Source organism: Xenopus tropicalis, chromosome 9 (assembly GCF_000004195.4).
Source record: "Xenopus tropicalis strain Nigerian chromosome 9, UCB_Xtro_10.0, whole genome shotgun sequence".
In the NCBI taxonomy this organism is placed as follows: domain Eukaryota; kingdom Metazoa; phylum Chordata; class Amphibia; order Anura; family Pipidae; genus Xenopus; species Xenopus tropicalis.
Genome location: NC_030685.2, coordinates 72,180,174 through 72,205,903, shown reverse-complemented (window position 1 = coordinate 72,205,903; position 25,730 = coordinate 72,180,174). Strand labels below are relative to the sequence as shown.

Here is a 25,730-nt window from a genome sequence, read left to right as displayed (position 1 = left end):
CAAGCTGATGGAAGCTGTAGTTCTGAAACAGCAGCAAGAAGATATAAAATATTTGAAAATGTTTCTGACTTCCTTAACAGCTCTTGAAGAATTTCTCAGATGGTAAACTTACGTACATGGGGCACTCTGTTCCCTCCTGGGAGCCCTGCTTCTCCTTGTAATACCCAGTAATGCTTCTCTTTTCTCTTGTGTGGCCTCACATAACAAAGGTATAACATTCCACCTATATTAAAATTATAATTCCCCAAGCTTAACTCTGTGTCTATGCTCTATGACCTTTGCTCCCTACTTCCCCTTTGTGTAAAAAGTTGTAAATGCAATGTGCACAAGCCCATTGGGACTCATGATTTTTATGGTATACATTTAGTTCTAAATTACACTGTTTACATAGCAAATAAAATTGTGTTCTTGAACCAACAAATGTATTTTTTTGGTTGTAATATTGGTGAGTAGGCGCCATCTCAGTGCATTGTGCCTGAGTCTGAGCTTTCAGATTCAGCGCTACACATTAGAACTGCTTTCAGCTAACCTATTGTTTCTTCTACTCCCATGTAACTGGAGGAGTCCCAAGCCGGACTTGGATTTCTTACTATTGAGTGCTATTCTGATACCTACTGGGAGCTGCTATCTTGCTCCCTTCCCATTGTTCTGCTGATTGGCTGCTGGGAGGGGGGGATATCATTCCAACTTGCAGCGCAGCAGTAAAGTGTGCCTGAGTCTGAGCTTTCAGAAGGAGCCGGTGCTACACATTAGAACTGCTTTCAGCTAACCTATTGTTTCTCCTACTCCCATGTAACTGGAGGAGTCCCAAGCTGGACTTGGATTTCTTACTATTGAGTGCTATTCTGATACCTACTGGGAGCTGCTATCTTGATGCTTTCACATTGTTCTGCAAATTGGCTGCTGGGAGGGGGGTGATATCACTTCAACTTGCAGTAGCGGCTGCATTTCCCTCGGCTTATACTCGAGTCAATAAGTTTTTCCAGTTTTCTTAGGTAAAATTAGGTACCTCGGCTTATATTCGGATCGGCCCCTACTCGAGTATATACGGTAGCTACAAAATGATTTCCTATTGAGGTCCATGCCAAGTGCTTGGACTTGGAGGTGTAATAAAGGGCCAGTTGACTGCTCCATGGACAATAGAACACCTCTTTGCCCCTATTACATGACTTGTTTGTGTTGTATCTGGTGTTTGAGTGTGCTTTATTTTAATAGTATTTTGATTATTTTGGCCAATTCATTTGCTTTTCTTTATTTAGCACAATCTTGCCTACATTTTCTGTGCAGTGTATACATATCCCTTAAAAATCCACTTACCCACATGTTATATCATATGTGTATCTAATTTACAAATGGGGTACAGAAGAATAATGGGCGGCGCATACCTGACCATTGTCATGAATAAATATAAATATGGCAGAAGACAAGAGCTTTTGATTAACGAGAATAGACAGACTGCCTTCATTGTTGCAGATACAAAGAAATTAAATCTAGTTGTCAAGGTAACCTTCCCGCTGGTGAGTGGTTTCCCTTAGATTTTCTGCAGTCACATTTGTCACATGTTAATCACTTGCATTTCTTGTGTTATATCTTGAAGGAGAAGGAAAGTTGCATTCACGGGAGGGGGGGGGGGGGGGGGGGGGAGTGTATCCTAACATTTGACACCCCCAGTGATTTAGCCTTTTCTTCTCCTTTGAGCCTCATATAATTCTCCTTCTAGTTGGGTTCATCCCAGTTCCCAGTTTACTTTATTGAGACTGAGAAATATTTTCATTGATACAGTAAATCAATCAGTAAAATCACTGGACCAAACCTTTGTCACTACATGGGTCTTGACAATCATTTTTATTTTCCATTCATGAATAGGGTTGTACAGAATGTTCCTAGCACTTGATAAAGAAGACCAGACAAACAGGGTGTCCAACGCCATCCTTCAAACTGCAAAGATTTACATAAATAATTGTTCAGGGACGGTAAACCCCTTTTTTGTCTGAACTTACAGTCTAATGCTTGGGCATATTCAGGAGGGTTGGAGAAATGTTGGACACTTAGCAGAAACCTTGGCCCCTACCAGCTGGTGACACCACAGAGTGGGGAGGAGCCTGACATTGATGTCACCAATGTATAGGGGCTCAGGGTGGCAGGTCTGACAATACCAGAACCACTTCCTGCCCGAACTTGCACCAACAACCCCACTTTGTGACCTGAACCCATGGGGCACATCACTAGAAACCAACTCATACACTATAGCAGTGATACCCAACCAGTGGCTCAGGGGCAACATGTTGCTCACCAACCCCTTGGATGTTGCTCTCAGTGCCCCCAAACCAAGGAGTTATTTTGAATTCCTGACTTGGGGGCAAGTTTTAGTTGAATAAAAACAAGATTTACTACCAAATAAAGCCCCTGTAAGCTGATAGGGTGCATAGAGGCCCCTAATAGCCAATCTTAGCCCTTATTTGCCTCCTCCATGAACTTTTATGGTGCTTGTGTTGCTCCCCAAGTCTTTTTACATTTGAGTGTGGCTCACAAGTAACAAAGGTTGGGGATCCCTGCACTATAGTAACACATTTCAAAATGTCCTCATTGCAAATAACTCCTTTGTCACCATATCATCCAAGCCATTCATTGTCTGGGGTGTACGAGTGAAGGTTCTGAGTATGGTCAACTCTTTAGGGCAAAGGCACACAAAGCAACTTAGTAACAGCTACTTCTCAGGTTTAATTTTACATTGGATCTTGGACCACATCGGCTCGTTGATGCGGTTCTCGGTTCAATGGTGCCTATGCTTGCCGTTGTAATTTGATTGTTAGGCCCTAGGACCAATCAATCAAATAAGCCCGATATTGCTCACCTTTAGGTGGGCATATTGAGAGAAGATCCGATCATTTGATGACCTCTCTAAAGGAGCAAATCTTACCGTGTATGGCCACCTTTAGTCACCTGTCACTCCTTCTCTGCATCCTTTCTCTTAATTTAATAGCATTCAGCAATTAAATCCTTTCATGTTCCATCATACAGACTAAAAGTGGAAGAGCCTGACTGTCATAGTTCTTTTTTTAGGCAACTGTCTGAGGTTTAATTATAGAGTAGTATTGCCAAGTAAAAATTGTGCCGTAAATGTTTTATACCTACAAGTGACTAAAGAGTTGTTAAAAGAGCTGATAAGGATGATTCTCATTGGAGAGTTTTCTCTTTATAATTATGCTTGGGATGCCTACTCTAGATAGCTAGGGGGAGCAAAAGAGTCCATTTTAGGGAATATATATTTCTCTTTTATATGGTACAGTTGTGCTTCAGATGTCTAGTGGGCCTTAGATTTCCACAAACATGGTAAACATCAACAATGATACAAAAGTAGTGTATATACAAAGAGCTGGGAGCATTGGGCAAGGTTTGTGCTCTCCCCATGTTTAAAACACTTTGATTAAATCACCAGCTTCTAACAGTATACAGTAATTGACCTACAGGCAGACTCACAAATAATACAGACAGTTTCTTGCTAATACACCCAACAGCGTATGTTCTGATAAATGCTAACGGGGAAAGTTACTGGCAGGTTCATTTATCACGTACCTTTACTTGGCAGCACTATCAATGGAATCCCCCCTCCCCTGATGAAAACTAAATTGGCTCCATGGAGAGCAATGTGTAGTGTTTAGCAATACAGGGGTTACCTATGGGAGCTGTAGCTTATCTATACCTGTAATACTGCACTTTTCACGCCAGAGTTTAGTACTTTAGTTTGATGACAGATAAACAGTATTATACCCATCCTCTTCTTCCAATAGTCTATAGCAAAAATAGTTATCCAATAGTTATAGCTCCAATAGTTATAGCAAAAAGTATTTATCTTACATCCCCCTGCAGGCGTGCTTCCCAGCCATCACTTTGGATTCCCCAAGTGGTGTAAATTAAGATGGCTGAGCGGTACCTATAAACCCTTTTGGTGCTGAAGGTTGATTTACAATGTTAGCAGAGATTCCCCAAGTATATAGACATAATTGGATCTCATTTAGTAATGGACCAATGTGCTAGCCACAAAAAATTGGTGGAATTATTGGAATTTCCTACAGGTATGGGATCCCTTATCCAGAAAAGACTTAAAAGAAGGCCATCTCCCATAGACTCGATGTAAAGCAAATAATACTTTAAAAATGATTCCCTTTTCTCTGTAATAACAATATAGTACCTTGTACTTGATCCCAACTAAGATATAATTACCCCTTTTTGGGGGCAGAACAGCCCTATTGGGTTTATTTCATGGTTAAATGATTCCCTTTTCTCTGTAATAATAAAACAGTACCTGTACTTGATCCCAACTAAGATATAATTACCCCTTATTGGGGGCAGAACAGTCCTGTTGGGTTTATTTAATGGTTAAATGATTCCCTTTTCTCTGTAATAATAAAACAGTACCTGTACTTGATCCCAACTAAGATATAATTACCCCTTATTGGGGGCAGAACAGTCCTGTTGGGTTTATTTAATGGTTAAATGATTCCCTTTTCTCTGTAATAATAAAACAGTACCTGTACTTGATCCCAACTAAGATATAATTACCCCTTTTTGGGGCAAAACAGCCCTATTGGGTTTATTTAATGGTTAAATGATTCCCTTTTCTCTGTAATAATAAAACAGTACCTGTACTTGATCCCAACTAAGATATAATTACCCCTTTTTGGGGCAAAACAGCCCTATTGGGTTTATTTAATGGTTAAATGATTCCCTTTTCTCTGTAATAATAAAACAGTACCTGTACTTGATCCCAACTAAGATATAATTACCCCTTATTGGGGACAGAACAGCCCTATTGGGTTTATTTAATGGTTAAATGATTCCCTTTTCTCTGTAATAATAAAACAGTACCTGTACTTGATCCCAACTAAGATATAATTACCCCTTATTGGGGCAGAACAGCTCTATTGGGTTTATTTAATGGTTAAATGATTCCCTTTTCTCTGTAATAATAAAACAGTACCTGTACTTGATCCCAACTAAGATATAATTACCCCTTATTGGGGCAGAACAGCTCTATTGGGTTTATTTAATGGTTAAATGATTCCCTTTTCTCTGTAATAATAAAACAGAACCTGTACTTAATCCCAACTAAGATATAATTAATCCTTATTGAAACTGTAACAATCCTATTAAATTTAATTAATGTGGCATTTATGTTGTAGTAAAACTTAAGGTTCGGAGATCCAAATTTTGGAAAGATCCCATATCTGGAAAACCCCAGGTCCCAAGCATTCTGATAACAGGTCTCATACATGTACTAGGATATAAGGTTTCCACTTATTGCCTCTCTAACACTCCCCCCCACCGAATTATTGTTCAGCTGTAAATTTCTACCTCTGTTTTGTTCCCTCCATATGTGAAGGTCCCAGGCTGTATCAGATCGTTAGGTTCAGGGATTTCTTGGAAAACCATATTTAATGTACTTGCCTTATCATAATTTGTATTTAATGACTAAGCAGAACACAGTAACCGAACCAAGACCTTGAGAGAAGCAGAACAGAGAGATAGAGTTCCTTGGAAAGAATACTGCTATTAGCACAACAATAGATTACCTGAAAGTGAGGGGAGCTCCCTGAAACATTCACTTTCCCAGAATATTGGCCTGTAGTTCAGTCTGGCACTCAGTTATTTCTGTCAGTACCTGACCTGTTATAGAGGCAAAAAATGTAGGTGAGCTGTATGTGCGACAATCTTGTAGGTCTGTTAAGGTTAATGCTATAGAGTACAAACCTCTCTGGATTATGTATATCAAGGATTAAAAACATGATGGGAGCTGTAGTTCAACATGCACAAGGATGAATTCTTAATGGGAATATATACCCTTGCAGGGTTGGTGGCATGCCCACAAATCCAGGCCTGTACCATTGCTTAAAAAAGGGACATTAAACCCAACCATAAAGCTGTCCCACTGCGCCCCCTAGTTGTCTATAGAAAACATAATTACAGATGCAGGACATTTAGCCAATGAGAATGCCGATTCCTAGTACTATGTCAGGCATCTTACCATTATCATTCATACAGAGATTATTGTGTCATTTTCCCTTCATAATGTGACACAGGAATCAGACATGGGGATAAAGGACAGACTTGTTCAGTGCTGGGAAACTGTGCTTAATGTTCCCAACTCCAATTGCTGGAACAGAGAATATGGAGCCAGATTTACACAGATCAGCTGGGATTCTCATTGGAGGATTAGTTTGCATTTCAATGCTGCTGCTGGCCCTGCAGGGGTGGGGAAAAGTTTCATTGTGCAATATTGCTTTAAGAATACAACCTTGACGTTGCTTGACTACAGCTCCCAGCATGCCTCAACCTTCATTATATGTTATGTTAACTCCTGTTATCCCAAATTACATTTGACAATATGCTTAAGGCTGTAGTCCAGCAATATTTGGATGGATTAATACTTTGATTGAAGTCTTATGTCCTTTTTAAGTCATCTGCACAGTAACATTTTTTTCTTCTAAAAGTCCTCCTTTTAGAACAGCAGTCCAAACTGTGGAAAATGATATGAAAAAGGTCTACTATATATATATATATATACACATACACATACACAAAGGACCACATACCTTGGGTGCTCAGTAAAGAGTTCCAATAGTACAAAAAAAGAGCAGCATTTCTTGTGAAAAAAGTTAAAACATGTATTTAAAATAGCATAATCAGCCGACATAATGTTTCGGTCCCCATCAGGACCTTTCTCAAGGCAACCATGCCTTATAACACACACCTTTAAATAGCCAAAACCAGCAAACCAATAGGAAGGTGAACTGCCAATAGTGGCTGAAGCCATAAAGCAAGTGAAAGTGCTGAAAAGTGCTGTAAAGTGTTCAAGTCAATCTAAATATCACATTTATACATAGTAATATAATATCATATAGAAATTGCAGTGAACAGTTACTATTCAGCAAAATAAACTTTTTCAAACATGTATCTACATATATAAAAGTGCATGTGCAAGACATGTTACCACATTAAATTATATCTAACTTTCAATTTGCAGCAACACATAAGCCCCACAGAAGAAGAACCTTTAAGCAACCATAAGCGGCACCACTCACACACATCCCACAGGAGATTATATGGTGTGTATATCAGAGATTATGAGTATTAAATGGGGAAAAATACATTAAAACATAAACTTTGATAATTCATTCTAAAATCAAGGAACAGGGGATAAAAACAAGATATAAATGCCCCATTCCCCATCTTGTCACTCTTATATAATCTAATATATAATCTGCACATATAATCCTATGGGATGTGTGTGGTGCATTTTATGTTCATGTAAAGCTTCTCTCTCATCACTGTTCATGTATCATATATATCATGGTATAAATGGTATAAATTTAAAGGGGAAATACAGCTTCCAAAGTAAAATTTGTTAAAGAGCCCCACACTACACCCCTAACCCCTAATATGTATATAACTGTAATCTGTTCCTTCAAAAAGTATGAATAAATACCATTTTTATAGGCTGAAATCCAGCTGCAAAACAGTTCTTCTCTTTCTGCATCATATGAAATCCTGGCAGGGGAGGAGGGACTAAAACACTGATGTTACTTATTGTAACAGCTTCTGCACAGCTTACAGACAGCATGCAGGAACTACATAACCCACAATGCATTGCACTGTGATGTTCCTTTCCTTATTGACATCACGTCTACAGGGAATTGTGGGATTGGGAGGATGAAGGCAGGATGAGGACAGGCGACTACTGTTACATTTTGAGTCTCAAAGTCATCAGCCAGATCAGCAGGAGAATAGGGGGCGGGGCTTAGGTGACTGTTCCAAACCATATTATTACATTAAATATCATGAAAAGGCTGCATATTTGTAATTGATGTATATTGCAAAGTTGCTTGAAATTATGTTAAAAAAAAACCTCAAGTTGTGTTTGGGTGGAGTTCCCCTTCAAAAAAATCAATGATCCATTGATCACAAAGGCCCAGGCTCAAGAAACGTGTAGATTGGCTGTATCTAGAAAGCACTTGGGGGCATGTATTGGTTTGTTGCTGAATGCTGTGTTAGTGGCCTTTTCACTTTCCTTTGATTGTCTGAATATTGACAGAAATGACTGGAACTCTAGTTTGAACACATTATAGATTTCAACAGAAAATGAGTTTTTCTTTCATAATGCTGTAATTAGTATAAAAGGCTTATTCTCTAAAAATGAGTCCCATTGGGTGCTGTATAATTAATGTCACTTGGTGACCTTGACTCAGTAGTTCAAGGGCAAGACAGTAGGGCTGTTGTATTTGCATGAGATGAACACCGGTTACTGAAATGTAATTGTATTCAAGCTCCCAGCAGTTTCTCAAGGGTTAAATTATGGTGGACTACTATAAATGTGGCGCTAGCAAAGGCAAACGATGATTAGGGTCAATGACTAATGGGACTTGTCGTATATTTCTTGAGTCAAAGATGTTACTATTTTGCTTTGTATTCAACGCTATGATTAAATGGGAACTCTACCCAGGGAACATCACAGTGCAATGCATTGTGGGTTATGTAGTTCCTGCATGCTGTTTGTAAGCTGTGGATAAGTTGTTACACTTTTGTATCATCAGCGTTTTAGTCCTTCCTCCCCTGCCAGGATTGCAGAAAGAGAAGAACTGTTTTGCAGCTGGATTTCAGCTTATACAAATGGTATTTATTTATACTTTTTGAAGGAACCGAATACAGTAATAGGTATATTATGTATGTAGGCTCTTTAACAAATTTTCGTTCTGAAGCCAGAGTTCCCCTTTAATAAACAGTTTGTTTTTAATGATGGTACTGCTATGGGTTTGTGGGAGCTGTAGTCCAACACCATGGATATCAGGCCAGTCCTACTGTAAATGGCAGGGTTTCCCTTATTTACATAGATTCACGTGCCTGGGATAGGGCATACGGCTCGGGTTATTACAAGCCATGAATATAATGACATGTTTATTTTAAGAATGAGAAATCTGTCTTTTGACAACATCTCCAACATGTCACATGTTCAGAGACTGCTTTAGTGACTGTTTAAAATCACATCCACACACCCTCCCCCCTCAAATGAGATTCTAATTTAATATGAGGGATCACTTTTTGCCAGATTGATTCTCCTTCATCATCATGGCCCCTTACACGGTAGTGACACATACTGTTAGTCATTGTGAAGTGACAAGAGCCAAGGCTAGAGAGAGGAGGAGGAGGCTCTCAAATACAATGGGAGCATCTGCCACACATACACACAAAAACATTCATAAATCAGCTCAGTGACAGAACGCCATGTCTAAGGAGAAGGTGTGTGTGTGTAGGGGGGGGGGTAAACATTGCATTTTTATATTTGTCACATTCCCTTAGACAGTCTGTTCCTTCCCCCTAATGCAATCTATAAATCCTCTGTGAGATGATTCTCGCTGTGCAGATTCCATCAGCTGACCCGTCCCCCCCGGTTGGTTAGAGATAGAGAGCAAATCCATGGTCACAGGATGGATTTTGCTGTGATGATGAGCCGAGAGAGGCGACATGCTCTGTCTTTGCTGGATACAGAATAGCTTCAGGCAGGGAGCCTTGCTGGTTCAGACAGCGTTAGTATCGCCACAGTGCAGATATGGAGGACACCACAATGCCATTGGTCTGAACCTGCTCACCAGAAAAGAGAAAAAACCCCCCCAATACTTCTCCCTTTAAAAAAAATCATTTAATGATAAGGAAGTCAATGGGCTTTGGATACTCTGTTGAAGTCCTAAACACAAAGTGCAGTGGATTCTGGGAGTAGAGGAGCCATGTTGTCTGGGAGCAGTGACTTGTTCCATTCTCTGTGCCACCAGGTAAGGCCTGAAGACTGTTTTCCTTCATCCTCCCTCCTATATCAGAATGCAGGGATTTACCATATATATGTAAAACATCTAAGGCATATGCCTTTACCTTGGCTCTTGTGGTTTATCTGATGTACATCCTATACTATACAAATGTATTCAACTTGAGCTGAAGGTCCTGCTCAATAAAGTGTTGGGCACTTAAGGATATTGTTGTGGAAACACAACAGTAATGTGATATAAACCTTAATGCTTTTCAGATTTGTATGGATACATATAGACAGATGGCTCTAATCTTTCTCCTGCTGCTGCAGTAAATTGGGATGAATAATGGCAGGGTACAAACCTTATTTTTAAGTTACCCCCTATGATGTATGTTTTGGGGGAAGTATTCCATATTACAGTCTATCTCTATCTGTCTATAATCTATCTATCTATCTATCTATCTATCTATCTATCTATCATCTACATATCTATCTATCTATCTATCTATCTATCATCTACATATCTATCATCTATCTATCTATCTATCTATCTATCTATCATCTATCTATCTATCATCTATCTATCTATCATCTACATATCTATCTATCTATCTATCTATCTATCTATCTATCTATCTATCTATCTATCTATCTATCATCTACATATCTATCATCTATCTATCTATCTATCTATCTATCTTATCTATCTATCTATCTTATCTATCTATCTATCTATCTATCTATCTATCTATCTATCTATCTATCATCCATCTATCATCTATCTATCTATCTATCTATCTATCTATCTATCTATCTATCTATCTATCATCTATCTATGATCTATCATCTATCTTTCTCTTTCAGTTTAAATTAATATACACATTTATTCCTTTAATCTTCACTGTTTGTTGACTATTGCTGCACAATAGGTGACAACAGTTTTTCGCTTAGCACTCCACGGCGCAGCTCAGGCTGGTTGGGCCCAACAGGACTGGGACCTACCGGGTTTTCCCTTGGTACACCAAGTCCGACCCTGAATACCTTGCAGAAAAATTGTAACACAGAGAGCAAAATAATGCAATAATGTGTCTATCTATCTATGATCTGTGTAACCACAGGGATAAACTGTGCCAATTTTCACAGGTTGGTTTTGCACACTGGGAAGGATCTCCAAATGCAGAATGTGTTTATCTGGGATCTACTGTATAAATCTAAGCTGGCAATAATTCAGACACAAAGCTTTGCAACAAAATGGCTGTCTTGCCCTAAGAGAGACTTCCGCATTTAGAATATACTATGGAGATTCCTGCATGACCATCTAACCATAGCTTGTCTGGTCACAGCAGGTAACTGGAGGAATCCCAGCATTCAGTATAACATATGAAATTGACTCATTGCAGCCCATGTGATGCGTAGGACAGCTAAGCTAAACAGAAGTCTCATGGGAAGCATTGCAGTCAGTCATAATTCAGCATTTCAAAGTAAATGGGCTAAATAATTAAATTCACGTCAGCCCAGGGGCCTGTTTCCCATAGGCGCGTACAGTAGAAGAACCGGCACAAATAAATCGTTATTAAAAGCTTTTCCACTGCATCTATGCTTAATGGAAATAATCTTCCTAGCAACTGTTCCAACTAACAAGGGAAGGGGGAAATGGTAGGAGAAGTATGGTAGCCTATATTAGTTATTCCTCTGCACAGGGCTCCTTATTTGCATCAAAGTAAGCCAAAAATTATCAGTTAGAAATGCAAATAATATGTAGTCGTGTGGTTTACTTTCAAAATTCTGAAGTAAAACAGGTATGGGGTCTGTTATCCGAAATCCTGTTATCCAGAAAGCTCCAAATTATGGGAAAACTATCTCCCATAGACTCCATTTTAAAGAAATTATTCAGATTTTTAAATTATATTTTCTTTACTCTCGTAATAATAAACAGTACTTTGTGCTTGATGCCAGCTAAGATATAATTACTCTTTATTACTGACAAAACTATCCTACTGGGTTTAATTCATGTTTAAATGATTTTTTAGTAGACTTAAGGTGTGGAGATCCAAATAACAGAAAGACAACAAGAAATGATATGGTTGATATATAATAACAGCTGCTGTATTTGTGCTCAGCGTCTGTGCTGTTTCATATGGATTTCATCCACAAACATGTGTAAGAATATCATGAGTAAACTGATAGTTGTGCTGTACCCTGATATCAGTAGGGGAGAGTAGCAAGGTTGGACATTTTAGCTAGGGTTACTATTCTGCCAATGTTTTGGCCCAGGGCCTGTATTTTATTGGCTGTAAAGGTATGGGATCCCTTATCCGGAAACCCGTTATCCAGAAAGCTCCGAATTATGTAAAGGCCATCTCCCATAGACTCCATTATAAGCAAATAATCCAAATTTTTTAAAAATGATTTCCTTTTTCTCTGTAATAATAAAACAGTACCTGTACTTGATCCCAACTAATATATGTATGTATGTATGTATATCTTTATTTATAAAGCGCTACATATGTACACAGCACTGTACAGTAGAAGTTAATCCTTATTAGAGGCAAAACAAGCCTATTGGGTTTATTCAATATTTATATGATTTTTAGCAGACTTAAGTTATGGAGATCCAAATTACAGAAAGATCTCTAATCTGGAAAATTCCAGGTCCCGAGCATTCTGGATAACAGGTCCCATACCTGTACTTGTACATGTGCTTATCCATTGTTCTGCCCTTGGTCTGCTCAGTTATTCCCTGATCTGATCCCCCAAGTCCAGCCTCCCATCACAGCTAGCTGGGCCTGATCCAATCTTTCCCACTCTTCTCCCTGTTGTGCCACCAAGTTGCAACACTGTTAACACAGTTTGGATTCCAAGGCTCCTGTAAGATGCCATAGACAGTCACTATTTAGTTTGCTGGTGAGGGGCTGTTTGGGCCTCTTTGTACTTGAAATGCCAGGGCCTATTTTGAATAGACTGGCAGCTCGACTAGCAATAGGTCCTGCTTGCCAGAACTGTCCCAGCAAACCTGAGACAGTGGGCAGAAAATTGCTAGTAATGTTGCTGATGCTGCAAGACTACAGCTCCCAATATGCTTTATACTGGAGCACACTGGAACTTATAAATGTTTCTCCCAACTAGCCAAAACCCCAGTTTTCAAAAAATATTTTGATTAGTAGTTTCAACCATTGCATTATCCATTTAATTATGGTTTAAAGATCCAAATAAAAGTTTTCTTAATAGGAAAGTGATTTACCCTTAAGCATGTTTAGTTCAGCAACAGCCCAAATACACCTTTGTTTTGTTACCCAAACCTGCCTAATCTGATGGAATGCATTTCCAGCTTTTCATGTGTATTAGTTTCCATGAGAACATTCTGTTTCCTGGCTTTGTCTGGACATTCCTCCTGGTATTGGATTGTGGTCCCGCTCAGTAAATGTTTCCTTTCTGATTTGTGTTCTGCTTTATTGTGCCAGTGCAGTGTTTGTGTAGGATCATTGCTATTGCAAAACTCAAGGCATCACATAAGGGACAGTTATCTCACAAAGTTGGGGTTCTTGTTCTCTGGTCTCTCTGCTCATGTCAGCAACACTTCTTTGTAATGTATGCACTCATAGAAAAATAGAGAAAACAAGAGTTAATACCTAATGTGCCAGGGTGCCTTGGTCTTGCTGTACTGGCATGATGCTAGTTGAGACTAGAGTGGGTTACCACTCTTGCCGGTGGCTAAACCTGAACAAAGGGGTCTGGGCTGATGGCACTGGGAGTGGGGGAGTTACACTGGGGGGTGGGCATGATGATGGCAGAGGTGGGCACAATGATGTCAGGCAGGGTTATGATGCTGGGGCAGGGTTATTGCATCACTAAGACACAACTGAATGGATTTCTTTCCAGTTTTCTCAATAGAATATATGTGGGCCAGTTAAATGGTAGATTCTACAGCAGGTGGCATATTAGGAGTTAAACTCCTCTTCATTCATTATTGAAGAGTAAATAAAGGAAAGGCTATCTTTTCAGTACTTCCCAGGGCTCTCTTGTGACTTTCTAGAACATAATAGTAAAATCAGAAAATGTTACAATTGTGCTTGTGTGCAAGTCTGGGAGTCTAAATAAAGGCACCAGGGAGCAATGACAAATATAAGTAAGATTACCCTTTCATTGATCTTTGATAGATGTTTATGGTAGTATTTGCCAAATTAAAGCTTCTTACAATTTACATTTATTAAGGGTTCACTTATGTCCACCATGTTTATAAGCAGAGGAATTCAATTCAGTCAGGTTCAGACCCTATGATGACACAGAGATTGACAGGAGCAATCAGGATAAGTTATGCCTATGTATATAGGCTTAAACCACCCCTTTTTATGGCCGGTGTTATTTAGGTAGCTTGGAAATGCAATGTGAGTGTTTTATGAAAATTTTATATCCCCTTTAAATACCAATGTCTGGTAAGCAGGAGATATTTTATTTAAAAAAAAATCTATTTTATGTTGAATTTCTGTTGAATCATAGGCAAAACAATCAATCTTGGGTAATAAATATTACTAACAATGGCAGCTGCCTATAGTGCTGTCTCACTTTGTTTTCATTATACCAGCTATGCATGAAATAAATTGCCAGTATAATTATATTATAGGTGACTCTAAAGGAAAAGCCAACCATAAGCCTGAAAAATTGCTTGTAACCGGCTCAATGATAATAGCAAATTCAAATAAATAGACATTATTTTTCATGAATATGTGCCATGCCCAGACACTGAAGGGAGACTTGCCTTGATTTATACACGGCCCATACGGTTCAGCACTGATGCAGAATATGAGTTTTACTCATAGTGACTTACTCAAGTACTATAGATTTTATCCTAGTGAATCCATGTCAGACAGGGGTGCCAATGGACCACAGACCCACTCTTCAACCTGTTTTCCTTCCCCTTCTTCATTCACATCTCTTACTCAGCTGCCCTCTCCAGTAGCATAACTATAAGGTGCCATTCTCCCCCCTTAAAAAAGTCTGTGGAGGGGCCCGGTGCAAATAGCAAAACTATACCCTGCCCCCCTCCCGCTGCTGCCTCTGCACCCACCCTCCGCTCATGTTTCTCTTTAGTCCCACCGTGGTAGGAAAGCATGTGCAGGGGGTTTCTTGACTGCTTCCCCTATTGTTATGCCAGTGGCCCTCTCCATTTTGTCTCTTTTCTCCCATACAGAAATGGGGAATAACCATGGTATAGGCCAGTGATCCCCAACCAGTGGCTCGTGAGTAACATGTTGCTCCCCAACCCCTTGGATGTTGCTCCCAGTGGCCCCAAACCAGGTGGTTATTTTTGACATCCTGACTTGGGGGTAAGTTTTGGTTAAATAAATATAACAAGATTTACTACCAAATAAAGCCCCCTGTAAACTGATAGTGTGCATAGAGGCTGCCTAATAGTCAATCTTAGCCCTTATTGGGCACCTCCATGAACTTTTATGGTGCTTGTAAGAAAGGTTGGGGATCCCTGGTATAGGCATACAAGGCCATCTGGACCCACTGGGAGATTTCCTGGTGAGGCAGTTGCACACAGCAGTGTACAAATTGAGAATATTTTGAAGGTAATTTCCGCCCCAAGCAGGGTCGGACTGGGGGGTGCAGGGCCCACCGGGGCTCCCGCCCCAGGGGCCCTGCAGGTGCCCCAGCTGCATCCCCTAACCCCCCCGCAGGGCCCCGTCTGACGTCAGTAGGAACTGTCAGTAGGGGGGCCCACCGGGATTTTTCCCTGTGTCCCGGCAGCCCAGTCCGACCCTTGCCCCAAGATTTGCTACTTGAAAGTGTTCATTTTTAGGACTCAAATCACTGTCTTTTTTTTACCCATAATACAGCATGTTTTCCCAAAATTCCAACATACACACTCGCTAATACTACACAACCCAACAACGCTTCCATGACCATTTTGCATATGCATATCAGGTTACGGATTTGGTTAGGTATTTGACCAAATCTTTCATGAAAGATTTGTGCTTTGGCCGAATCTCAAAATAGTAGATTCGGTGGATCCCTATTTTTATGATGTTTACATTATAGCTCTTGAGTTTGGAATTGAAAGGGGTGGTTCACCTTTAAGGTTAACATTTAGTATGTTATAGAATGAGCAATTGGTAAAACGATTCCTCTGTGAGGCTACAATTTCATTTGTATTGTTACTTTTTATTACTTTTCTTTCTGTTCTTACCTCTCCTATTCATATTGCAGTTTTTCATTTAAATCACTATCTAGCAACCATATAGCTGCTAAAATGCTGAATGTAAAGCTAAATAATTCAAAGACCACAAATAATAATAAATGCAGACCAATTGCAAATTGAATAAGAATAGCACTCTTTACAACCTAGTAAATGTTAAGGTAAATAACCCATTTATTGTACCTTCAGGTTCAGTAACCCCTAGACAGCTCTTGACCTGCAGACTTGAAGGAGCCAGAGTAGGAATGCTAATAATAATTAAAAAAAAAAATCAAATAAATAAAGACAAATTCCAAAGGTCCATCTATAACACTGAAAGTTTCTGTAAAGGCGAGCTTTGGGTTCTCTTCTCCTTTATACCTTAGAACATGCTCTGAAGTGGAATCCAATTGCTTTTCACTCTTCACTGGTTTGTCTCCTTGGGCTGCTTGTAATGTGGGTTTATAGTGGTTTATAAGTGCCGACCTCTTTTCTCTCTTCTTATTGCAATTCAAATAAAGACAATTACAGAGGCAAGAGCTGTTTAAATGAGGCAGCATTACTTGCCCTGAACAGCATGGATATCAGTGGAGCGATTAGGGAAATAATAGTAAAATAATAATTTGGGTTATTAGGCGTAAGTACAGAGCAAACTGGCGCAGTACTAATATATAAAACACACAGTAGGGTGTTGGGGAACATATAGCCACCAATCAGCAATGAGCTTTGATTTGTTTTTAGCAGATAAAATATTTAAAGAAAATTTGCTATGGGTTGGTGCATTGGGGCTGATTTATAATATGTTACTATCTCATATGTGTTCCAGGGGCTAGCCAAAACACAGGGCACTTTGCATCCAGCCCCTTTTATTGTAAATAGGTAAAAAGTTGTCTATAACAATACTTGTTGTTTTTTTGTTGCAGAGAAATGATGAGGAGGCAGTGGTGGACAGAGGTGGAACTCGTTCTCTTCTGAAAACACATTTTGAAAAAGAAGATTTAGAAGGTAAGTCAGTTATTATATACAATGTGCTTTCTCTGGGGATGTGGGTAACCAAGGGCATCATTGATAATAAATGCTCACTCCTTCGCCATATTTTAATTGCCGTCTTTGCTGCAGTTATTAATGGTCATGAGTAGATGGCCCAGACCCGATCCCTGTTGCCACTTCCCCTGGCTGCCAATGTCCTCCCCTGACGCGTTTCACTTATGTGCGCTCAGGGGAGGATGTCGGATGGGTAACGGGGACCCCTGCAGAGGGTTAGGGTTAGCCCCAGTTAGGGTTAGCCCCAGTGGGCCCTGCTCCCCCGGTCCGACCCTAGGTACTGGGCTGAGTTTACATGATGTTTTGCAATTACTGGTATGTGGTTTAGGTTTGATAGAAATTGAGAGATGGGTGGGGGCATCGATGTTGTGTTTTGTTATGTTTTGTGTATGACCCTGCAATTCTGAAAGACAGCAATAGAAAATGAGCCTCAGAATGGGGAGTTAAGTGCCACAGGAAATGTAACCTTGGCAGTGCCAAGTTCATAGGGGCCCCATGGGTAAAAAAGGTTAGATAATGATGGTTAGAAAATAGATATCACACTGTATAAAAGGCCAGGACTAATGGTAGGTAGAAGCGTCTTCAGTGTCTTGTGCCTGGGGTGCAACTTGGTGAAGGAGGAAAGGGGGAGCAAGCAAGGATATACTGGCAGTGAAAGCAATGGTGGCCATTAGAACCAAGTAGTGGGGGTTTGGAGTCCAGACTGAGTAGGTGAGGGCAGTAAAGAAGGGAACCATACCAAGTAGCATTACCTTGTGTACCAATACTACTGGGCCCAGCTCTGCTATGTAAGACTATAGTTTAGTCTCCAGGCATGTACAGTATACTCTAGATTTATAACCTATTCTGGTAATAGAAATCTTCTTTTTAATTTATCCAGTTGTAGTGATGTTACTGTTTAATACTTCACTACCTGCAAATTATCAGTAAATGAATGCCCACAAATGAGTGGAGAATACAATGTAATTTCCCTGGCACACAAAGAACCATTTCACTTTGTAAGTGACATATGAACTCCATGAAGATGTAGTGCCCCAGTTACCCCTTAGCCCAGCACCCTAAGCCCTGCGAGGTACCAGTCCCACCAGTGCTGCTCTCTGCTACATTTCTCCAAATTAAATTTCTGTTTCTTGTCTTGTAACCTAATTATGACCGAGCGAAACCTAGAACCCGGATCATTTAAGGCTTTGCTCTTGACAATTCTCTTTAAAATTCCCAGAACCAGCTGTTTGGTTTCGCCATAGGAATGCAGCATTGTAACTGGCTGGTCTGACATCCCCTAATCCCTATGTACCACAGCAATGCAGCTATAAACAACAGCTGTGAGATATGGGGGAAGGGATGGAATGATGGCATCTGTGTATATGAATAAATGAAAGTGGATGGCACTCACGTTATGTTTTTATTGTCAGTGATTGGGTTCCACTATGAAGAAAATAAGTGCACATACTTATAAGTAAGACTTGGTAGTCAGACAAACTGATATTTAAAAGGGATCATAGTAGAACTGTGCCAGAATTTGCATTTATAGAAAAAAAACTAGGCCATGTGCTGGCAGATGGTCAGTGCTTATTAGCTACTTATTGCTGCCCACACTCGGGGGCTGCACGGCGTGCACTGTTTACAGTATATGAGCACATTAGGGGGAGTGCAGTTGTACACTAGAGCTTAGTGTAATGCAATGTGCTGGTAGAATCACAGGATTAAAGATTTTATTCTTGAACCAACAAATTTATTTATTGAGCTGAGCTTTCAGAAGGAGCCAGCGCTACTCAATAGAACTGCTTTCAGGTAACCTATTGTTTCTCCTACTCCCATGTAACTGGAGGAGTCCCAAGCCAGACTTGGATTTCTTATTATTGAGTGCTATTCTGATACCTAAGGCTGATGCCACACGAGGCGTAGGGCTGAAATTTTCGGCAAGCGGAAAAATGCTTGCCGAAAATTCAGCCCTACGCCTGCTACTTGTGCCTGCACCAGAATGAATGGGATACGCTCGGGTGCAGGCACATGTAGCCGATATACGCATGAAAACACGGGAGAATGCAAAGTTTCGCGTTTTCATGTGTATATCGGCTACATGTGCCTGCACTCGAGCGTATTCCATTCATTCGGGTGCAGGCACAAGTCGCTTGCCGAAAATTTCAGCCCTACGCCTTGTGTGGCATTAGCCTAATGGGAGCTGCTATTTTGCTGTTGGGAGGAGGGGGGATATCACTCCAACTTGCAGCTCAGCAGTAAAGTGTGACTGAAGTTTATCAGAGCACAGGTCACATGGCTGTGGCACCCTGGGAAATGAAGACAATGGCTAGCTCCGTTTGAAATTTCAAAATTAAATAAAAAAAAAATCTGTGTTTTTGAAAAATGGATTTCAATGCAGGATTCTGCTGGAGAAGCTCTATTAACTGATGCATTTTGAGTAGGGTTTATGATTTGCTTTATTCCTACTAAATGGCAAACTAAATGGGCAACTAAAAAAAAAAACACCTTACATGTACAAAGGAATAGGACCTCCCTTTGCGCTCATGTCATTATCAGTTTTTGGCCTACTTGGCACTTAGTGTGCCAGCCCCATCCATATTTGGTGGCTTTTCTGTTCTAGGTGCTCAGTACCGGCCCTGTCATTATAAAAGGACCCATTTAACAATAGAGGGTGCAAACTGCTTCAAGCAGCCCCACTAGAAAATAACAGCAGTTAGCACAGTAGCAGCTCTCAGAAGGTTGAATGTCTTTGTTTGGCTCTGTGATACAGATAGGGAAGGCTTGCAAGATAAGGATGAACTCTCTCAGCTGGCAGAACTGCTGCACTGTTTCATACATGTTAAGCTTTCCCTTGGGGTTTACTCTAGATAAAAACACTGGCCTTCTAGTACTGTTCAGGCACTTTTTCTTCTTGCTGGTTATTTAATTAAGTTGACACTGATGTTTATGAAGAATAATGAAGCTGATATGCTCTAGTCTATACAACTGTCAAACGGGGATATATACCTTCCATAGCAGTGTTGCTTGTACTACAATGTACTATTATGGGTTAAAAATGTGCTGGGAACATTGAAATTAGGGCTAAAACTCTACAGCAGCAATAATATTTTTTGTTCTCTAGGAGCCAGCAATGATAATCCCCTTTTTGGGGGGTTTATGAGGCAATTCCTGCTGGAATGAACACAATTCTATTAGCTCTGAACACCTAAACAGCACTATATTCTCCTTACTGATGTTTTATTATCAGCAAGTTAAAATCACATCAAGATGGCAGGGATGGTTCTTACTAAAACCTAATAATTAAGCTTGGGCTTATTGACTGATATCAATAATAAAATGTATTATTAAATACGATCACAAAGCGCATTCCTAAATTACAGTTTATTGCATGCTTGGTTTTGGATTTGGCTAAAAGATTCCATAGTACTGGTGTCTCTCCAAACCCTGACCCAGATACTGGCTTTGTCTTTAAATTTAATGCCCTCCCCCTAACTTGCTAGTTTTGTGACTTTATTTTATGGCAAATAAAGACACCACCTAGCCCAGATGCATAGTCAATTAGAGTAGATGTTCTATACCCATTTTTTGCCCAAATGCCCTACACCCATCTTGCCCTGGACTTAGTGTTGCAGGTATATTTGGGCAGGTAGTAGAGAACAGGAGCTCTGCTGCCATAAGACGTGTTGAGAAACTTGCTAAAAGCCACTCCTGGTAAAATTCTAAATTTAAATTTCAGCTCTTCCAGTGCAGAGTTCTCCATTGCACTCTCTGCACTAGGGATACGAACCCCTCTGGTTCAAAAAACCTAAGGCGGATGAGGGGGTTGGCAACCCCTAGACCACATCAGGATGGTGCTAGGGCCCAAAATGCCCCTGGTAGAAAACTGGACTGTGCTAGGGACAGTTATGAAAATATCAAGAGTTTGGTGGCATTTTAATGATGTTTATTGGCTAACTAGCTTATACAGTATAACCAAATGCAAGTGCATCCCCCAAAAGCACCAACCCCTAAACTTATCAGCCTGTTGGGCAGACTGATGATAGGTAGCTTAACTTGTTTGCCAACACCCTAAAACAATAAAGGAGCACAGAGAAATTATAACACTTCCAGTCAAACACAAGAGAAGACTGACGGGAACCTACATGGCAGATACTATATGTAAGGAAATTCAGCAACCTCCACTTCCACCAATAACGGACGTCCTTCTCTGTGGTTTGAGCCCTATGGTACTTGTCCATATGTGTTCATCGTACATTACCAGGCTGCAGTGTACAGCAGACCAGGAGGAGGCTTTAATATTGAAGCTGTTTCCAAGGTCAAATGAGCAAAGTCAACAGTGAATGGTATGAGGTCGAGGAGGGTAGATTCCATTAATAATCATGAGCCGAAGCAATAGTTAATGGGACTGAAGGTCAGGCACGACCATAGCAAAAATCTGGAAACAATTTTACAACAAAAACACTCAGGGGCATGGGAATGGGGCTAAGTAAACTGAAAGCAAAGGTCAATAATATTGCCTATCTGTAATGGGATTTTGGGTCACTTAAACACACAAATATCTATTAATAGAAAATAGATATTGGGAAACACCAACCAGGAATTAATACAGGGAAGGTGCGTGACTATAGATAAGCTTGGTGCTTACTGCCAAATGGCATACCAAATGTAAAGCATTCTCCTTGTAGATTGTAAGCTCTTTTGGGCAGGACTCTCTTCACCTCTTGTATTGGTTATTGATTGCTTTATATGTTACTCTGTATGTCAATGTATGAAACCCACTTATTGTACAGCGCTGCGGGATATGTTGGCGCTTTATAAATAAATATTCATAATAATAATAATAATAATAATAAAGCAGTTAATACGTTCAATAAAATAGCAAAGGCCGTAATGGGCAAGGTGTATTAAAGTGCAGTGCCTTCTTGATGTAGGCAATATTTATAGACGGGATCCATTTCACTGTTTGCAATGGGAGTTGTTTCTTTTATACATACCGATCAATCAGTGCTCCACTGCAGCTCCACCATTATACACATTTCGTATTGTTATGCATTTAAGTCTTTTAATGTCGACCCCATTTCTTCATAGTGATCGAAAACATGAATCTAAAAACTGTTCATAAACACACTAAATAGAATTTTTCAGCGACCTTAAAGTTATTTGTAAATGTAATAGCATTTGAAAGCAGAATGTGTTCTGAATACACACACCAATTAAGCATTGTATAGCTAGCCTTCCCCCAGCTAGGGCTCCAGTTCCCACAATGCCTTGCATGTTCGGTCATTAAAACCCTGGGCAGAAGGTGAATAACAAAAGCAAGGGAAATCAAGGCCTTGGCTGGAGATGATTTCTGCACCATTGTTTCTGTAGTCAGGCAAACAGCGATGGGAACAGACGGATACTGAAATCATTAGTAACTACATTTACAAATAATTGGAAATGTTTTAATAAGAGTCTATTGGGAAGTTGCTTAGAATAACAATTTCTTTCATTATGCCAAAATAAAACTGGGTTGGTGACCCCTGTGATTTGGCCACATAGTTTTACCTATATAAGAGATTAAGCCTAACCCTTATATGGCCTATAACAGACAGAAAGGGATGCAGTAAGGTCCTTAACAAAATAAAGGTACAGTAGATGAGAGAAGCTCAGAGTGAAACCATTAGCCAGTCTGCAGTATGATCTGTGACCCAGTGGCTGATGAATAGGGCTCTGTTTGGAGCAGCGGAGATTATTTAATAGCACAACGGCTAATCTTGGTATTACAGTGGCCTTTTCAGATACGCCCGCAGCGGCAGCAGGACTGGGAGCGACTGATATCTGCTCTGTGTCTGATGCCTTCAGCCGACTTCCAATCAATAAAGGAATAATGCAGCGCATTCCCAACAGTAAGCCTTCCCTGGCTGGATGGGGGAAGGGAGGTTTCCCAGTGTCAAATCAGCCTTTTCACTCCCTTTTGCCATAAAAGTATATTTACCGGTATATTATATTCAGAAACTTGGCAAATTATGTTTTATTACCCTTTTCCATAAAGTAATTCGTTTTTTTTTTATTAATTGTGAATCTGTAGGCGGGTAAAGGTTTTTCTCACATTACTTCAAAGGAAAACTATACCCTCAGAGTGAATGCTTACATAAACCAACAGATAGTTTCTATCATATTTAGTGGCCAAGAACCTTACCAAACTGGAAAATTTACAGCAATAAATATTGTTCTCTTACATCTTCCCTTGAGTCGCCATTTAGTGATGGGCTGTATGCTCCCTCAGAGATCAGCTGACAGGAAATAATGCAGTTCTAACTGTAACAGGAAGTAGCGTAGGAGTAAAGGTGGCCATACACGGGCCTATTGTAGCTGCCGATATCGGTCCCTTAAACCAATTCGGCAGCTTATAAGCCCAGGGCCTGCCCGACACCCAGATATCGATAGGGCAGGTTAAAAAATGTAGTCAGATCGGGGACCACATCGGCTCGTTGATGTAGTCCCCAAACCGATTGTTCCTATTACCGTTGTTCTAATTCTGGGGCCAAACGACTGAATTAGCCTAAATTCACCCGTAGGTGGTGATATCAGGAGAAGATCCGCTTGCTTGGCGACCTCGCCAAGCAAACAGATCTTAACGTGAATGGCCACCTTAAAAGGCAGAACTCAGCCCATTCATTGGCTGATGGGGCCTAGCATGTATGTGTGCCCTTGGTTTGTTTCTGTGCACTGTGAATCCTATAATCCCAGGGGCGGTGCTTAGTACTTAAAATGACAATTTCTATTTAGTATTACCCAATGGCACATACTACTGCAAAAGTGCATTTTTATGAAAATGTTTTATTTAGATTAAGCAGGTCTTTACATATGAGCTTTTTTTTTGCAATATAATTTAATTACATTGTATTGGGGTGGTGTATTCCTTTAAGCAGCAAACAGAAGGGTTAATCCAGCCAAGGGCTGGGCATGTTTCAGAACTTAGAGGGGAAAATGTTTCCATTTTCAGGTTAAATTGTTTCCTGGCAGTACTGTAATTAGGTAATTGGTCACTGCTGTCATGTGTCCTTAGTCTTTAAAACTGAATCAGCTACAGTATGTAGTTCTGTCTTTTTGAACCCCACATGCTGAAGTGGCTGGTTGGTGCTGCAGAGCTTGAGGTAGGCTGCAGTAGGAGATGTTAGTGTAAATAAAGATCTTTAATAGCTCACTTTGGGAGTGAGAATTAGGCTTAGGGCAGTTAGTAGAGCAGTCTCAGACTCCAACAAGGAGACCAGAAGGTTTCACCCACCAACATAGGGACTAAGGTAGTTAGGCTCCGGGATATGGAGATTTCTGTGGAAAGGCATCCTTCTAGTGCTGGAGACTAGTGAATATAAGTGTAACTAATACTCTGCCTGTGTCCCATTCCATCCAGAGAAGTAACTATCTGAAGTATCACCAAAGAGACTGCACGTGATCCAGCTAATAAAGAGTTAACAATTTGTTGCAAGAACCACTGGTGCCCAAGTTATTAAGACATTTGTTCTTTAAGCAGTAAACAGAAGGGTTAATCCAGCCAAGGGCTGGGCATGTTTCAGAGCTTAGAGGGGGAGATGTTTCCATTTTCCTGGCAGCAGCCCTTCCTCCATCCTACAACGAGGGGAGGCCCATGTAACACGTGCACTACTAGGAGTTGCAACTGGCTGAGCCCAAGGTGGGTTAGAACCAGTAAGGTACTAGGGCCAACTGAAATAAAGCCAACTGAGATGTATAACAAATCAATAAACAGAAATATATAAAGAAAAGGGGTAAAGCTGTGATGTTAGCTTCTCTTTAATCAGTTTCCTCTGTTTGCCCTGCCTTACCTAATAAGACACTTAGCTGTCGGGACAGTTATGCCCAAAATACTATATACATTTCACCGTTATGCATGAATAAAGGGGAAGAAGGAACAAATCAATATAATCAATAATCAAATCAGTAGTAGCTTCTCTGTTGCTGAGATTTTCCCTGTCTTTTTTCCGCTCTGGCGGTCCCTATAATCTAATGTTTACGCTCAGGATTTTAATGCGAAGCGGTAAAAAGACACAATTAAATTCTCTATGAGCTGGCTGTTTTGTTATCAAATGCACAGCTTTAGAATAAAAACCTGCATATTAGCGGTTATCAGGTGCCACTGGAACTTAGGGAGCATTCTGGGATCTGTAGTCCTGAGCAACATCAAGGGTGGAGTCTGTAAGCAATACTGTCCTGCTGTCCTTGGTAAGAGACCCAAATTGTATTTTGCTTCCTTGTTCATTCAGTCTGACTTCAAACACCTTTAACAGCTCTCTTTTGGCTTTTGATTACAATAATTTGGCATACCATGATGGCACAGTAATCCAGTAATCTCCCTATGAGAAAAAGGAGAACTAAACCCAATTAGGCAACTTGAACAAGTTTACTCCCCAGAACAGCCCTGGTTCCCTGTACCAGTCATCCTAATCAGGGTTAAACTGGGCCGGCAGCACACCAGGAAAAAACCTAGTGGGATCTGGCCATCATGGACCCTTTTCCTCCATCTGAACTATCCCCTCTCCCCCAATCACAGACTCAAAGTTAAGGAGGATCAAGGTAAAAGGTACGTGGTAAGTGGGAAGCACATGGGGGAGGGCGGACATCAGGTAGACTATCCCTGAGTTTGCAATGAGGGCCATTGAAGTTGTCCCCAGTGGGCCCCGAATGTGCCACTCTGGCTTCCTGGTGCTGATCACTGAAAAGGAGCAAGTG

The 25,730-nt window shown here is 40.4% G+C and overlaps 1 protein-coding gene across 6 annotated transcripts in view; it reads left to right on the top strand.

Moving 5' to 3' along the window:
• The window catches only part of slc4a10 (solute carrier family 4, sodium bicarbonate transporter, member 10), a 113,003-nt gene that overhangs the window by 19,971 nt on the left and 67,302 nt on the right, over positions 1 to 25,730 (top strand). For 3 of the 6 annotated variants that reach the window (XM_031893501.1, XM_031893498.1, XM_002933275.4), the window contains exon 2: positions 16,898 to 16,979. In XM_031893501.1, coding sequence (XP_031749361.1) covers positions 16,898 to 16,979 — 82 coding nt within the window. Of the gene's footprint in view, positions 1 to 9,410; positions 9,825 to 16,897; positions 16,980 to 25,730 lie in introns of those variants that run through there. The other 3 variants (XM_031893500.1, XM_031893499.1, XM_012971397.3) reach the window with 2 other exon arrangements.